The sequence below is a fragment of the Sinocyclocheilus grahami genome, unplaced genomic scaffold, assembly GCF_001515645.1.
Source record: "Sinocyclocheilus grahami isolate Dianchi unplaced genomic scaffold, SAMN03320097.WGS_v1.1 scaffold100.1, whole genome shotgun sequence".
In the NCBI taxonomy this organism is placed as follows: Eukaryota; Metazoa; Chordata; class Actinopteri; order Cypriniformes; family Cyprinidae; genus Sinocyclocheilus; species Sinocyclocheilus grahami.
In genome coordinates, this window is record NW_015505279.1 from 109,017 (window position 1) to 123,484 (window position 14,468).

Here is a 14,468-nt window from a genome sequence, read left to right on the forward strand (position 1 = left end):
CATTAATACTTTTAATTGATTATACTTTTACTTCAATTTCATTATTTTAAATAGCCTAAAAGTTGTATAAAGCTTTTAATTCATTTTTACACGACTTTTGTTTACAAATACAGTAACAGCAAGATCGTCACATCCGCAAACATAATTTGTATTATCTATTATAGTATTATATGTATTTTTGCAATAAGCCATTTGTTTCCGTGCTGAGGTGAACTCTAGAACGGCGCGAAGTTCGTTCTATTTTCCCGCGCTTTGAGAGAGAGAGAGAGAGAGAGAGAGAGAGAGTGCTTGATCACGTGACAGAGCGGTGCCGGAAGGAGGCGACTCCGTGCCGCGCGGGCTTGTGGGAGCAGCTTGGTTACGTAGACCGCTGAAGTAGAGGAAGAATAAGGCAATAAATATTCACGGGTAAGGCATCCTAAATTATGTTTCGTTATGACAGGGTTCGGCGTGATAATGCGCAAGAAAGCTGCGTAACAGCGCGCTGCATGAAAGAGAGCACAGCATTTGGTCTAATAATGGCCGCTGTATCAGCTGACAGATCTGCATATACAAATTAAAGGATTCCTGCTATTGTAGTTTTGGGAAATATCAGCAGTCGTCGAGTTTATTCTTTAATGACACATTTAAAGCGCAATGTTTCAGCTAACATATCGAAGCTAGAAACAGATAGTAAACACCTAACGAGTTACAAGTATATCTGTTTTAACCACAGGCGGACAAAGTAACTTGCACAACTCTATTACTTGAGTGAAAGTACAGATACTGCTGGTCAAATATTACTCCATTACAAGTGAAAGTTGTAAAGACAGATTGTTGCTTAAGTAGAAGTACAGAAGTACTTGCTTTTAAAAGTACTTAAGTACCAAAAGTAAATTTCTTTTTTTATGTCAATGCACTGTTTTATTGTTGTACGTAATACTTGCAATACTTCTGAAGCAACTTACAATACATTACACCTACTAGCTTGTAGTATCTTTGGAATAAAGAGCTTTTAGAATGTTAAAAACCTATGGGGGAAAAATTAACACCCCTACCCCCCCACAAAAGCAGGATGGTAGTGATCTCACACAGCTCTGACAGTGTGTGCACACATCTATGTGTAACCATTCGTCCACATTTGAACAGAGTGGACAGTGAAATCCTGTAAATACAGAGTGATAAGGAAGAGAAAAAACCCAAACCTGCTTTAAAACCCAGCAACACAATTGTAGCTGTATAACTTTACAACAGCAACACTGCTTTAACAAAAAAGCAAAAAAAAAATTGACATCAAAACAAAAAATGTTTTCGTGGTACTTGTGTTTTGTTAGGGGTCGCACGACAGTTCTTCTGTGGCTTTATAGGTAATATTTTCATGCACACAATTGAGCAAAATCAGACAATATTGTTTCTAATATATACCACAATATTAACTTCTTATTATTGAATTGTTGTAAATAAATATCACGTTTGCAGCTGGTCAGTGTTCAATGCTGGGAAATCACTTCATGTAGCCCCAAGAGTGATTACTGATAAACTGTCTGAAAAAAAAAGAGAGTCACGTTTTAGAGAAGAAAAAAAATCACCCACTGACTTTCAAAGCTGCTGCATAGTAACGACTTTCTGCTTCGAGGACCTTGATAGAAATGTAGCGGAGTGAAAAGTACAATATTTGTCTTTCAAATGTAGAGAAGTTAAAGTCATAAGTTCCCAGAAAAAATAATACTCAAGTAAAGTACAGATACTCAAAAAGTGTACTTAAGTACAATACTCAACTAAATGTATTTAGTTACTGTCCACCTCTGGTTTTAAAGGGTCGTTTTTAAAGCTTCACAGTCAACCTGATTTTCCTGAGATATAAGAGCTTGATTTTGTTTTCTGTTCTTAAAACGCATTAGTCTTACTCTTAAGTTGAACGGGTGAGGCTGAATGAAGTTATAAACGAAGGGACTTTCATTGCTGCTCCTCGCAGTTTTCCCACCACAGTCCACCCTGTTTCATTCACTCTCAGAGCAGTCTGTGTGGTTGAAGGGCCCTCTGTCTGAGCTCTTGAGGACTCTGTGGTTTAAAATAGGGGAGTGTCTTGTTACTTTACAGAGCCTCCAGATTTTGTGTGAGCTGTGGTGATATTTGATATCACTGATCTGATGCATCTAAGCCTGCATGAGCCACACTTTCTTAATGCCACTGCAACAGAACACGAAGAGGTATTTGATGTGAAGAAAGATGGCACAGATACCAGTGTTGGGGAAAGTTACTTTTAAAAGTAATGCATTACAATATTGCGTTACTCCCTTAAAAAAGTAACTAATTACGTTACTTTTTCATGTAAAGTAATGCGTTATATTACTTTTGCGTTACTTTGGCGTTACTTTTTAAATATGAGCAGGGCTTGATTGCGATTTCTCCCAATATGGGGACATATTGACTGAGAGCTGTCAGTCAATAAATGGGAAAACAAAGTAACTGGCATTACTTTTTTGAAAAAGTAGCTCAGATATTTTCTTGTAAATTAAAAAAGTAATGCGTTACTTTACTAGTTACTTGGAAAAAAGTAATCTGATTACGTAACTCGCGTTACTTGTAATGAGTTACCCCCAACACTGACAGATACACTCTTTACATAGAACATTTCTTGAAAAGAAGTTTGTGTGGTTTGAAATGACTAAGCAGTAAATACATTGTTGCAAATTAAGACATGCTGCTAGTTAATGTGATTGTCTACACCTGTGGTTCCTCTGCTAGGACACCTGTGAACTTGAGAAGCGACTAAATACATTGACTAAAAATTAAATGGATTAGAAACATACATTTAGTTTTGAGGAAAAACTCATGTGGCGATTGTTTGAAGATATACACACTTCTTACAAGTGTGACTTAAGCATTCAAATACTGTAAATGAAAGTCTGCTGAGGTTTTATAATGCATGTTATCTCAAGTGGAAAAAATCACTATCATGATCTTGTTTGTTACTTAAATGTTATTGCTGAAAAAAAACAGTTGTCTTTATTGTGAGCAGGTGTCTGGCTTCGGCGTGGAGTAACAAGAGTAACAGAGCCCAGGCTTAGAGAGAAGGACTGCCCTCACAAGATGGGGGCTGTGGTGTCTCGGTGGAGGGTAAATGTGCTTCAGTCACTCAAAGATCAGTCACTTAGGCTGCATCCAATATTAATGTTAAGGTCTGCAATTTGATTTTAATGTGGTTTGATCGAAATGCCACACAGATATATGGTGTGGCGTTGTCTTTCTTGACTGCTACAAAGCTTTAAAGGAACAGTTCACCCAAGAATTATAACTTAGCTGAAATTGTACTCACCCGCAGGCCGTCCAAGATGTAGATGAGTTTGTTTCTTCATCAGATTTGTAGAAATGTAGCATTGCATCACTTGCTCACTAATGGATGCTCTGCAGTGAATGGGTGCCGTCAGAATGAGAGTCCAAACAGCTGATTAAAAACATCACCGTAATCTTGTGAAGGGAAAAACTGCATGTTTGTAAGAAACAAATCTATTATGTTAAGGTGTTTTAACTTTAAACTGTCGCTTGTAGCCAAAATAGAAGTCCACAATCCATAATAACGCTTCCTCCAGTGAAAATGTCCATCAGAATCACGTCTTGCATCAAAATACACTGTCGTATTTGTATAACTGTTCTGGACTGTGTTTGATGCTTGATCTTCACAAGAAGTTATTATCAGCTGTTTGGACTCTCATTCTGACGGCACCCATTCACTGCAGAGGATCCATTGGTGAGCAAGTGATGTAATGCTAATCTTGGATGGCATGATGGTTAGTAAATTTACAGCAAATTTCAATTTTTGGGTGAATTATTCTTTCAAAGGTCTCGCTATTAAAAGTGTGATTTGATATAACATGCTGAGGTGTACAGAAATCTAAATAGAGAAACTTCACAATTTTTTGTACCTTTTGTACCTCCTACCAATTTCAGCTGTGCAAAGATTGCGTTATTCTTGGTGAGAGCTTGCTTTATTGTTGCCAACTGTACTGTATCCATCCACAGGCAAAGCCAACCACTGTGGAGGTCTTGGATGGTCTTGATAAGGTATAAAACTGCACAAGCCTTTCAACCATTCCTGGCATCACTCATTCAGTCTATTATACTTTCCTGACATTGATGGTGTCCTTATGCAGTTAGTCCATGGAAATACTTGAACTGGTCTTACTTACAGTGCAGGTATATTTACAAATTTATTTTTGAAGGTGACTTTTTAAATTGTATTTTTAGGTTCAGTTGTGGCTCATAGAATAACACAAGGCTACAGACAGACACACAAGTCTGCTACAGTACAGGCACTGTGTAACTGGCATTAGATATTTTAGGATGGGGGCAATGTAGTAACACCTCATTAAGAGAGGTCTGTTCAATTGCCATATCTTAGAGCTTGGCTGAGTATTGTACAAATAACTTGTTTGTACGTTTACTGTTTAGAAGTCAAAGACGTGTGATTTAAACACGTTTGACCTGATTCGTATCATGACCAGATTAGATCAGTGCGCAGTTAAATAACATTTTTGCAGGTTCTGATCAGAACAAGTCTCTCAAGTTCTGCCTTAGGTATTTAGGTCATGGGGATTTGGTTCAAGTTTTGAAAACACAACTTTTCCAATACTTTTCCTAATCAATACTAGGTAAAATTTTAAAGACAAACACATAACGTGCTTTTTCTTGTTGTAATTTTGATAAAAATGTAATTAAATATGAATGATACTCCATATCTGAGCAGTTTTTATCCTGCTATTTGAATGCAACTTACTAATTCTAAAAAAAAAAAGAAATAGAAAAATCTATTTTTCACTTTTTTATGCCCTTAGTTTCTCTTAATATCTTCCTTTCCTAGCTTTTATTGTTTTGAACTATATCGGAAAACTTGTATAACAGGCACTTCTGATGTTCATTGCCATCTTATGATGAATCACTTGTTTGTTTGTTTTTTTAAACAAAACAAAAAAGTCGCTTTGGATAAAAGCATCTGCCAAATGAATAGTCCCTGCCCTTATGGAGTTTTATGGAGTGTTTTAATTGATCTCCCTCAGGATATCCAGGCCCTTGAGGAATACAGAGAGAAGAACCAGAAGCAGCTGAAGTTATGGGTTTACAGACTGCTGTTGTACTCAGCCCTGCTGTACTTGATAGCCTGTACAGTCGTCTACGCGTGGTACATCCCGGAGCAGATGATGGGAAAATTAATTGTGGCATCACCATTCTTGATGTTTCCTCTGTTGTAAGTACTTTCAGTCGTTGAATTCAGACCAGTAGAAGGATAGTTGTATGCATTTGGTTTTGATTCAGTGTACATTTTCTAGTTATTTGATGTGTATGAATATCAAAAATACCATGGTGATGACTTTAGAAATGAGTTTTTTTTTCCTGTCTGCAGAGTTTGGCTGCTGAGGAAACTGCTGATTGTTTTATACAACAGACGAATGGAGACAAACCGTAAGAATTTCCTTGCGAACCGTAAACAGCAGCGAAATCTTAATTTGAACTTGATTTTATATTTGTTCTCATTTTGAGGTCAGTCTACTATGTAGACCCAGTAGTAGGGATGGGTACCGAAACCCGGTATTTAGTCGGTCCCGGGGCTAAATTATGAAAGACTGGAGTATCGATAAGCTCTGACGTTAACGGTTCTGCTATCAGTACTGGAGAAATGAATAAAACACACATATATTTATTATTGCTATATGTACATTATCTTGCAAATTCTATCTCACCAGAGTGAACTAAACATTCAAACATCTGCTTACACTTTAGGTCTGTGGCTGTTTTATTAAGCTAATTTTATTTTTTTAATTTCGATTTTGGCTTCTAAGGATTATACAAAAGAAGACATGAAGTAAAGCTATTAAAAACTAGCTGCGTTTCGTATTGCGCAACTTCTTTCCCTTCACAGCGGTGCACATTCGTTCCTCCCTAAAACCCAAACTTAACGTCAGAATTGGTCGGTGATTGTTGTAAAATGCCGTCTTTACTGTTGCTAAATTGCGGGACATGTTTGATGATAAAACGTTGAACGCACAATCCGCACAAGAGCCACTGTTCCTCAGGCTGAAATGTGTGCGCGGGGCGCGCTTCAAAACGGACAAACAAATTACACTTTGAGCTTCGGGCGCATGTCCAAACGATCAAATACACACACAAATATGTCAAAATGGCCGGCTTGGAGAGTATTTTCTTAAACACATTTTATGTCTTAAGTGGAGGAGAACAGTTGGGAGAAAATCCGATGTGTGTCTATATATTGTCTTAAAGTGACAGACTGGCACTTGGGCCATCGTTTTATATTAGTTTCATTAAATATGTATTTTACATTTCAGAATATAAAGCAATGTTAATTCCGCTCTTAATTTGTCATATATAAAACAAAAAGTACCGATAAGAATACCGTTAAAGTACCAAATCGACAAGCAGTATCGATAAGAGTAGTAATACCATTAAAACCTTAAAAATACCCATCCCTACCCAGTAGTGTTGATCATATCTGCGCATTCATTTTTCTGTTCTTTTTATTTTTTGCATCTTAGATGAAAAATTAGAAGAGCTGAAAGCAGACAAAAAGAAAATAGTGAGTAATCAGTAGCAGTGTCTTTCTTTGAATGTCACTTCCTGGTGTGTAGTTCATTTTGGCCTACTTTGCATCTGTTTCTGATATTTCTCATATATGGTAGGATCTTTTAATATGAGCGAATTCACCTAGTCGGGGTGCTTCCCTCTTCCCCTGTGAGCTGGTTAGCCCTATGCTAATGTTAGCACACAACAATGTCCTGTTTTCCTTTCATCATATTGTGCCCCTCTACTGTCAGTGAGAGAGAGAGAGATAATTTCTGCTCCTAATAAATAATCTGAAATCAATGGAGACAGCGGGTAATTGGCAAAGAGACTTTACTTGGTAAAGTGCTTGGGTAACGACTTGTCTTTAAATTAATAGTGTTTAGTGATGGGAGGAAATAAATCTGAGAAATTGCTTGTCATCCACTGTCATGTCTAATAACTTTCAATAATTACAGCTGATGGATTTTCACATCCCCATTATCGCAGTAGGGCTTGTAATTATTCTATTCATTAAAGTTAAATAATTAGCACTATTTGCTCTTTCCCTGAAATTAAGTTTTAAAATAAAACTAAACAGAAGACGGTGAGAAAACGGGTTGAGTTTCTTTCTGTTTTTAAACCCGAATATAAGCAGCAGGTCTAGCTCCTTCATTTGACTTGGACAGATGCATTCTTTATAAATCGAAAAGGTGTTTGAAATTCCTTACGATACATGTTTTCAGTATTTAATGTTAGTCAGTTGGCATCACCGTTTGATGTAATTGTGATTACGTGATTGTAATGTTTTCTCAAACAGCTTGAACAGGTCATGGAAACCGAAACCTACAGAAATGCCAAGCTGATTCTGGAACGGTTTGTCCCAGACTCTAAGAAAAAGCTTGTAAGTACCTTAATATTAAATCTACAAATTAATCTATTACATATGTGCAAATATTCATGTTTTTGTTTACTTTTTTCTGAAGGAGTTAGAGGCTCAAACCATTGGCCCACCTGCAACTCCAAGGCCAGGCCAAGGTATTCCCCCTATAAAATTAACATGAACTCGCTGCTGAACCATGTACATGTCATTCTTATTAATATATGAAAGTGAATGTGACATGTGGCCAAGTATGGTGACCCATACTTGGAATTAGTGCTCTGCATTTACCCCATCCAAAGTGCACACACACAGCAGTGAACACACACACACACACCGTGAACACACACCCGGAGCAGTGGGCAGCCATTTATGCTGTGGCACCCGGGGAGCAGTTGGGGGTTCGGTGCCTTGCTCAAGGGCACCTCAGTCGTGGTATTGAAGGTGGAAGAGAGCACTGTACATTCACTCCCCCCACCTACAATCCCTGCCGGTACGAGGCTCGAACCCGCAACCTTTGGGTTATGAGTCCGACTCTCTAACCATTAGGCCATGACTTCCCGTGAAAAGGGAAAAAAAAAGATGAATTTTCATTCATCAGAATGTAATAACTACTTGTAATAATGTTTAATACATTTCTTACTGATGAAAGAAAAGCCACATGGGCAGGGAAAGTAGTTTTAACCAGCAACATGTGAGTTGGGTTTTAACCGGTAGGTTTCTGTGTTATAATTTAGGAATGGTGGTAGAAACAAAATGATTTGAGTCATTTTTCCTGTTTCTAGATCACTTTATTTATGACTGAATTATGTTAGCGACTCCAAATGTAGACTTCAGCTTATCAGGTTTCATATTTCATTGTCAGAATCATGTAATTTTCTTCTCAGAGCTGCGTCAGCGGCATGTGTCCCCTCGTCCTGCTGGACTTCCACCTCTTGTCCCTGCCCCTGCAGTCCCCCCTACTCCACTGTCTGCCCCAGGAGGGCCACCTGAAAAAGGTCTGTCTACCTCAACCCCACATGGTCTGATCAGGAGGCCTGGGACCCCGGCTGGCACGCTTTTCCAAGCGATGGGTGAGTCTCATGTCCCTCACTAAACATCTGATTGGCTTTGCTTGTCATAGATGGGCTGTTAGTAGTGTTTCATAACAGATCTGTATTCATTTCCTTTGTTGTTAAAGGAACCTTACCCCTTTTTTGAAACGCCTGAATATCATACATTGTATGTTCGATTTCTGCAGTACATGAACTATTCACAGCATTTGGATTTTCTTAATAGCCAAGTGATCTGCTCCATTTACCAAACCAAGGTTTTTATATAAACAAACAAAACTATGAGAAAATGTGCTCTACATTTTACCTCATTTGAAGAGTGAATGAAGAGTAATGTGGAGTCTGTGAATTGCATCAGAAATAAGCAGTCAAGAAGACCTTGAGAAAACCAGTATTGTTATGGTTAATTAAAACTATTAAAATTAAAAATGTTGCCTTGGCAACTAATTGAATTTAAGTAGTAAAATTACAAAAATTAAAATTACGTTTGAAAATGTAAAAATGCTAATTCCAAAAATTTATAAATGCTATATTAATATATAAATAATACTAAAATAAGAGCTCTTTTGGTCTGGTTTTATACAAATATTTTTGCTAACTGATATAAAGTGAAATGAAAAGGTAAACCAAAATGTTTGCATGCCAACTAACTGCAAGTTAAAGAATTAAAATTACCAAAGCTGAAATAAAATTAAAACTACATAGAAATATAAAAAACTAAAATGACAAATACACATAAAATTACTAAAATTAAAATATAAAATTAAAGCTAAAAGTAAATGCTAATTCAAAGTATTAATAAATGCTATATCGGTGTATATCTAATGCTAAAATAACACAGGAGCAGGTCTGTGATTTAACTGTATCTTATGGATGGAGAGCACTCTTTTTTTGATCCCTGGTCGATTACAAACATCTGCTAGCAGTGACTGACAGGTGACACCGGCCCCGCTGTGTTAGTCGTGCAAGGTCTGCTCTATGCAAACAGTTCTGGGTTCTGTTCAAGCAAACACCTTTAGGAAGAAATTGGAAGTGAAAAGCACCTTGGTCCACTGCGGCGTCTCCATATGCCAGTAAATGAGTAAGCAGCAGGGATGCCTGACTATGCCAAGTCTGGCAGAAATGACCAGTCTTCTCGCTATGATCGCTCTTGATGTTAAATTATATTAATTATGAGTGTGGATCACAGCGGGCATGAGGAGGGAGGTCCATATCAGTGTCGTTATTAAAAGCTGTCCCCCTTATCATTCATCATCGGCCATGCAGCACTGAGCCACAGATGCCATCACAGGTCTGGTGAGTGTGCTGACGTGTGTGTGTGTGTGTGTTCGCAGGAATGCACCCTCCAGGTCCTCCGCTGGCCAGACCTATCCTCCCCAGAGAGCGAGGTACCGTGGAAAGGGTCATTGAGTGCCTATTGGGTGATGGACCTCAGAACAGGTGAATGGTCTATTGTGAAATCATGATTTATATCTTTACACTGAGCAAAATCAAGGTGTGATATGATTTCTGACAAAGAAAGATCACCATGTAATACAGAGAAGTTCGACTTCAGTTCAGCCAAGCTCAGAGAATGAATATCAGTTTAATTACATTTTAAATAAATTTAAAAACTAAATTTTTTTTTTTAAATAACAAAAAGAAAACCTGAACATGTTGGAATGCATTTCAGCTTCTGTAATGAGATACATTTGCAAGTAAAACATTTTCACAGTTTTTCTTAATCAGGGTTGAATTATAAATGACATATATTATTGCTCAGTGATGTGAAATGTTGTGTATCTCTCCCTACCCATTCTGTGCTACACACATGAATAATATACTGCATTGCCTAACTTGAGAAAACATGCACTGGTACTTGCCAAAGCGATCACATTTTCCTTTTGTCGGGCATGAAATACAGAAATATATTACATTTTAAAATATAATAGAAGGTGGTTGTGTAAATGTTAAACATTTCACAGTATTACTGTTTTTACTGAATTTGATATAATAAATGCAGCCTTTCGTTGGTATAGAAGACTTTTTTTTTTTATTATTTTTAAAACTTTTAAAATCTTACCCCAAACGTTCTAAATTTTTCATGCAAGATTTATAATCTCATTACAAATCTTGCAAATCTTAAGTAATTTAATTGAACTTGTTTCTCACCCTCTCTCTGACTCTCATCATGTGCTTGTGGTGTCGTCATAACCCTGGTTTCTGGACCAGCTGTTCTGCAGTTTAGTTTGAGTAAATGGTCTGGGTGGATGGGGATGAAGCTTTGAAGGCTAAGCTAGGTTTATCAGACTAGTAACATCTGTTAAGAGTGTGAATATGGTTTTAATGCCATGTGGTTTCTTTCATCCTTACACTTAACCAACACAATGGTTTAAGCTTTTCCGGTTAAATAATTTCTCTCTTTTTATTGCAGATACGCTCTGATATGCCAGCAGTGTTTGTCTCATAATGGCATGGCTTTAAAGGAGGAGTTTGAATATATTGGTAAGATTGAGAGGGAAATTCAGCACTTTAAGCGACGTTTAACTGTTCAGTATGTCACTGAGCTCTTTAAATCCGAAGAGGACTTTTTTTGAATGTAAACAAGTGTGAATGTCTCTCTGATGCATTCACAGATCATTATTAATGTGCTACATGTTTATTTTCATATTCATATGTCTGAGGATCATTCAGATGAGATGAGTTTGTTTTTTATTGTTTGTGTTTTAGCGTTCAGGTGTGCCTACTGTTATTTCCTGAACCCAGCCCGGAAGACACGTCCCAAGGCCCCGCGTCTCCCAGAATTCACTGCCGAAACCAAGATGAGCCAAGACCCCCCTGCTGTTGCCATGGAGACAGACCTGTCTAGCTCTCCACCTGCCCCAGGTACCAGATCTCCACCAGAGTTCACCTGAGCAGCAGGAGGAGACGATGTTTAGATGCTCCTGATATTCTGAGGAGTGTGAGGGCTTGTGTGCAGTATTAAAGGAGGATTTTTGAAGGGGTGGGTTTGTTTACTGCAGGTTTATTGTGAGTGTGTGTGTGTGTGTGTGTCCCTGCTGCTCGTGCCCTCTGAGAGGACATTTGCTGATGTGCTGAGAGCAGATCTGTGAGGTGATTAAAAGCTTTAGAGTCTTATATTCCCCCCCACTGTGCTGCCTAGTTAGTAGGGCTTTACCCTGTGTCTGTACCTGCCGCTCTCACACACACGCACTGTTTTGCTCTTTTCTGTTATGATATACTCAGCCAATAGCAAGTGATGACTGATGATACATCGAGTGTGTGCTCAGTTTAAATTACGCATCCTCATTTTTGGAATTCATTTTTTTTTTTAGAAATGTAAAATTTTCTTTTGAATTTTTTTTTTTTCTCTTTTAGTCTGGTTGCTGGTTTTTAATGAATAGTTTTGTTGTTTTATGAATGGTATTTTAAGCATTATATTTTTGCACTGTACATTCTGGAAACTCTGGCCTTTATATATGATTTAATAATTGGCTGACTGTCTATAGTCCCTTATTCTACATTATTCAAATGTTTGAGGTCAGTAAGGGTTATTTATTTATTTATTTTTTACATTGATTTGTGGTCTTGTTTTGAGCAAATAAATGCAAAAAAATATTGTAATTTAATTTTACATGACTGTTTACCACCTTCTCTCTGATCTCTCTGACTCATTATTTGCTAATGGTTGTCGTCATAACCCATTTCTGATCAAGGCTCTTTTGCAGTTTAGTTTGAGTAAATGGTCTGGGTGGATGTGGATGAAGCTGAGTTGTGACTGTTAGGTTAAGCTAGGTTTACGTAGATCATTTTAAAACGAAAGAAAATCAAACTTATTTGTGTAGCACTTTTCACAGTACACACGGATACAAAGCAGCTTTACAGAAAGTCATACTGTTATGTCTATAATGCCTTGTTTTAACTTTGAGCACTTTTAGGGTATTAATGGTGGTATAAATAATGATGCACCAAATTTAGATCTAGCAATGTTGTATTTTTTGCATCAAATTCCAATTACATGCCAATTATATATCTTTTCGCAGTGAAATAGAAATCTTGCTAACAAGCACTTGTTTTGTTTGTTCATTAGAGGGTAAAGCAGCCAGTCCAGGGCATGTGAAAGCAGAACCTGGAGAGCAGCAAGCAGAAGAGAAGAAGCCAGGAGATGCAGATCAGCAGACCGGCCTCCCTGACAAATCAGACGGCAAGCATGATGTGTCCGCCATGGAAGTGGAATAGAGCGAGAGAGACTTTGCCAATATAAACCTGTCTGTTCATCTTGCGTGTGTATGTGTGTTTGATTTTCATATTCTTTACCTTTAGTTTATTCGTTTCCTTTTAATATCTACACCGTATAATTGCAGTGTTATTTCATAGATTAATAAGTCTATGAAATAGTTCAGTGGTCAAAGGGATTGTTGTGGGGGCTTTTTTTCTTTCTTTGTAAAACTACCAATTAGAGCGGTGAATATTCAATAATTAGTTACATTGCGGAGTTTAATATTCAAACATTGTGTCTTTGTTTACAATAGAACCTGAAGTTAAACTTTGCAGAAGTTTCAGCACATAACTCTGTTTTTCTCGTATTTGGCAAGACAAGCAGCTATTGACATACGTTTAATTTAATTCTCCATATAAGCACTGTTTTGTGACAATGCATTTAAAAAAAATTTTATTTACAATATGCAATGATGCAAAAATGTCCTGTTCAAAAGTATATTTATAATATTTATATCCTCTCAGTGCCTGTTATTGAAGTGTAGCATACATTAGGTGCTGTGCCACAAGAGATTGCTCCCATGTTTACATGTCTGTTCAGGTACTGCCATAGGAATGTCTGGTTATTTATTACGGCATAAAAACAGCCCTTCAGTGTTCTCAGCCTTATGTGCCTTAATTTATGTTTGACCTGCTTCAATATTGAAGAAAAGCAGATATATTGTCTAATGATTATCAAGCATAGAATTATGTGTGAAAATACAGTGCTGTTTTATGTTGTCTACAAGGTTTGAGAAATAAAGTTTTTAAAACAGTATCCCGTTGTCGAAATGCAGAGTTCTTTAAGGCAGATAAATCAGGATATTTATATATATATATATATGTATGTATTTTTGAATGCAGCATCACACAAGCTTTCAGGTATTGATGCCATTGTAGTAGCCCTTTTGGGACCCATCTATTCCGTAGTGACCAGTCCCATGTAAAATAAAATCACGTGTTCTTTGGCACTGATATAACGGAGCTTAAAAATGTCAGTTTCTTTTCTTTTTTAAAATCTGTTATTTTCTGGGCTTGAGAGTGAAGGTGTCATGGTTCTGCAGGTAGAGATGTGTAGTTATTGGTCGTAGCTAGTGTTATTTGTGTCGAGAGATTGCCGGTCAGTGGATATGCCACTTGAATGGTTAAGTGACCCTGCTCAAGTGAGCGTGAGAGAGCATCTCTGTGCTCGGCTGAAATAGGCTGTTAGGGCTGTTAGCGGCCTGCGGCATCGCCCTGCGCGTGGTCCATCTGCTCTGACACGGAGAGACATTGAGCAGAATGTGTTAAAACACAGTCCATTTTCATTAGGGAGCCTATTTTAGCTTGTGATCATTTTATTTTAGCTCATTGATCATTTCAGACAGTATTAGATAATGGGAGTGACACACAAGCCCAACTGAGCTTGATTACTTGACCCTCTTCATTTGCAACAAGAGCGCTATCTCTGCCCCTTGACATACGCATGTTCCCGCTGCCGCTTTCAGGTCAGTCTCTCACATTTGTCTTTGGGATTTTATAATGCATGTTTACAGATACGTGACCCCCTGAGCACAGCAATGCATCACTGTCAGCGGGACAGTGGCACCTGATTCCCATACACTGCGCCTCTCTCTGACCTCTGACAGCACCCTGGCGCTCCAGAAAAAATAACCCGTCAAAAGGACATTTGAACCTTTCCCAGCAAATATGATGTAGATCAAGTGTTGGTGAATTACTCGAGAAGTGGGCGCTCAGTAGCCCACCCCAGACGTGGAGCGTTTCATTTT

At 37.8% G+C, this 14,468-nt stretch overlaps 1 protein-coding gene across 2 annotated transcripts; it reads left to right on the forward strand.

The window, feature by feature from the left end:
- The first annotated feature begins 284 nt into the window (after positions 1-284).
- On the forward strand, positions 285-12,857 carry LOC107588227 (protein lunapark-A-like). 2 transcript variants are annotated; one of them, XM_016276255.1, is made up of 13 exons: positions 285-408; positions 3,002-3,099; positions 4,003-4,044; positions 5,037-5,224; positions 5,381-5,439; positions 6,528-6,568; positions 7,352-7,435; positions 7,518-7,569; positions 8,299-8,484; positions 9,798-9,903; positions 10,877-10,947; positions 11,173-11,328; positions 12,533-12,857. In XM_016276255.1, the coding sequence occupies exons 2-13, from the start codon at positions 3,073-3,075 to the stop codon at positions 12,679-12,681; spliced, it is 1,161 nt and encodes a 386-aa protein (XP_016131741.1). In that variant the 5' UTR covers positions 285-408; positions 3,002-3,072; the 3' UTR covers positions 12,682-12,857. The 2 variants fall into 2 exon arrangements, with proteins under 2 accessions (XP_016131741.1, XP_016131742.1); XM_016276256.1 differs by lacking the exon at positions 285-408 and adding an exon at positions 2,121-2,189.
- The last annotated feature ends 1,611 nt before the right edge of the window (positions 12,858-14,468 follow it).

Coding starts and splice junctions, on each gene's coding strand:
- LOC107588227 (XM_016276255.1), top strand. CDS start 3,073: ATGGGGGCTGTGGTGTCTCGGTGGAGG. Junction 5,225..5,380: donor TTCTTGATGTTTCCTCTGTT/GTAAGTACTTTC, acceptor TCCTGTCTGCAG/AGTTTGGCTGCTGAGGAAAC. Junction 7,570..8,298: donor AACTCCAAGGCCAGGCCAAG/GTATTCCCCCTA, acceptor TTTTCTTCTCAG/AGCTGCGTCAGCGGCATGTG.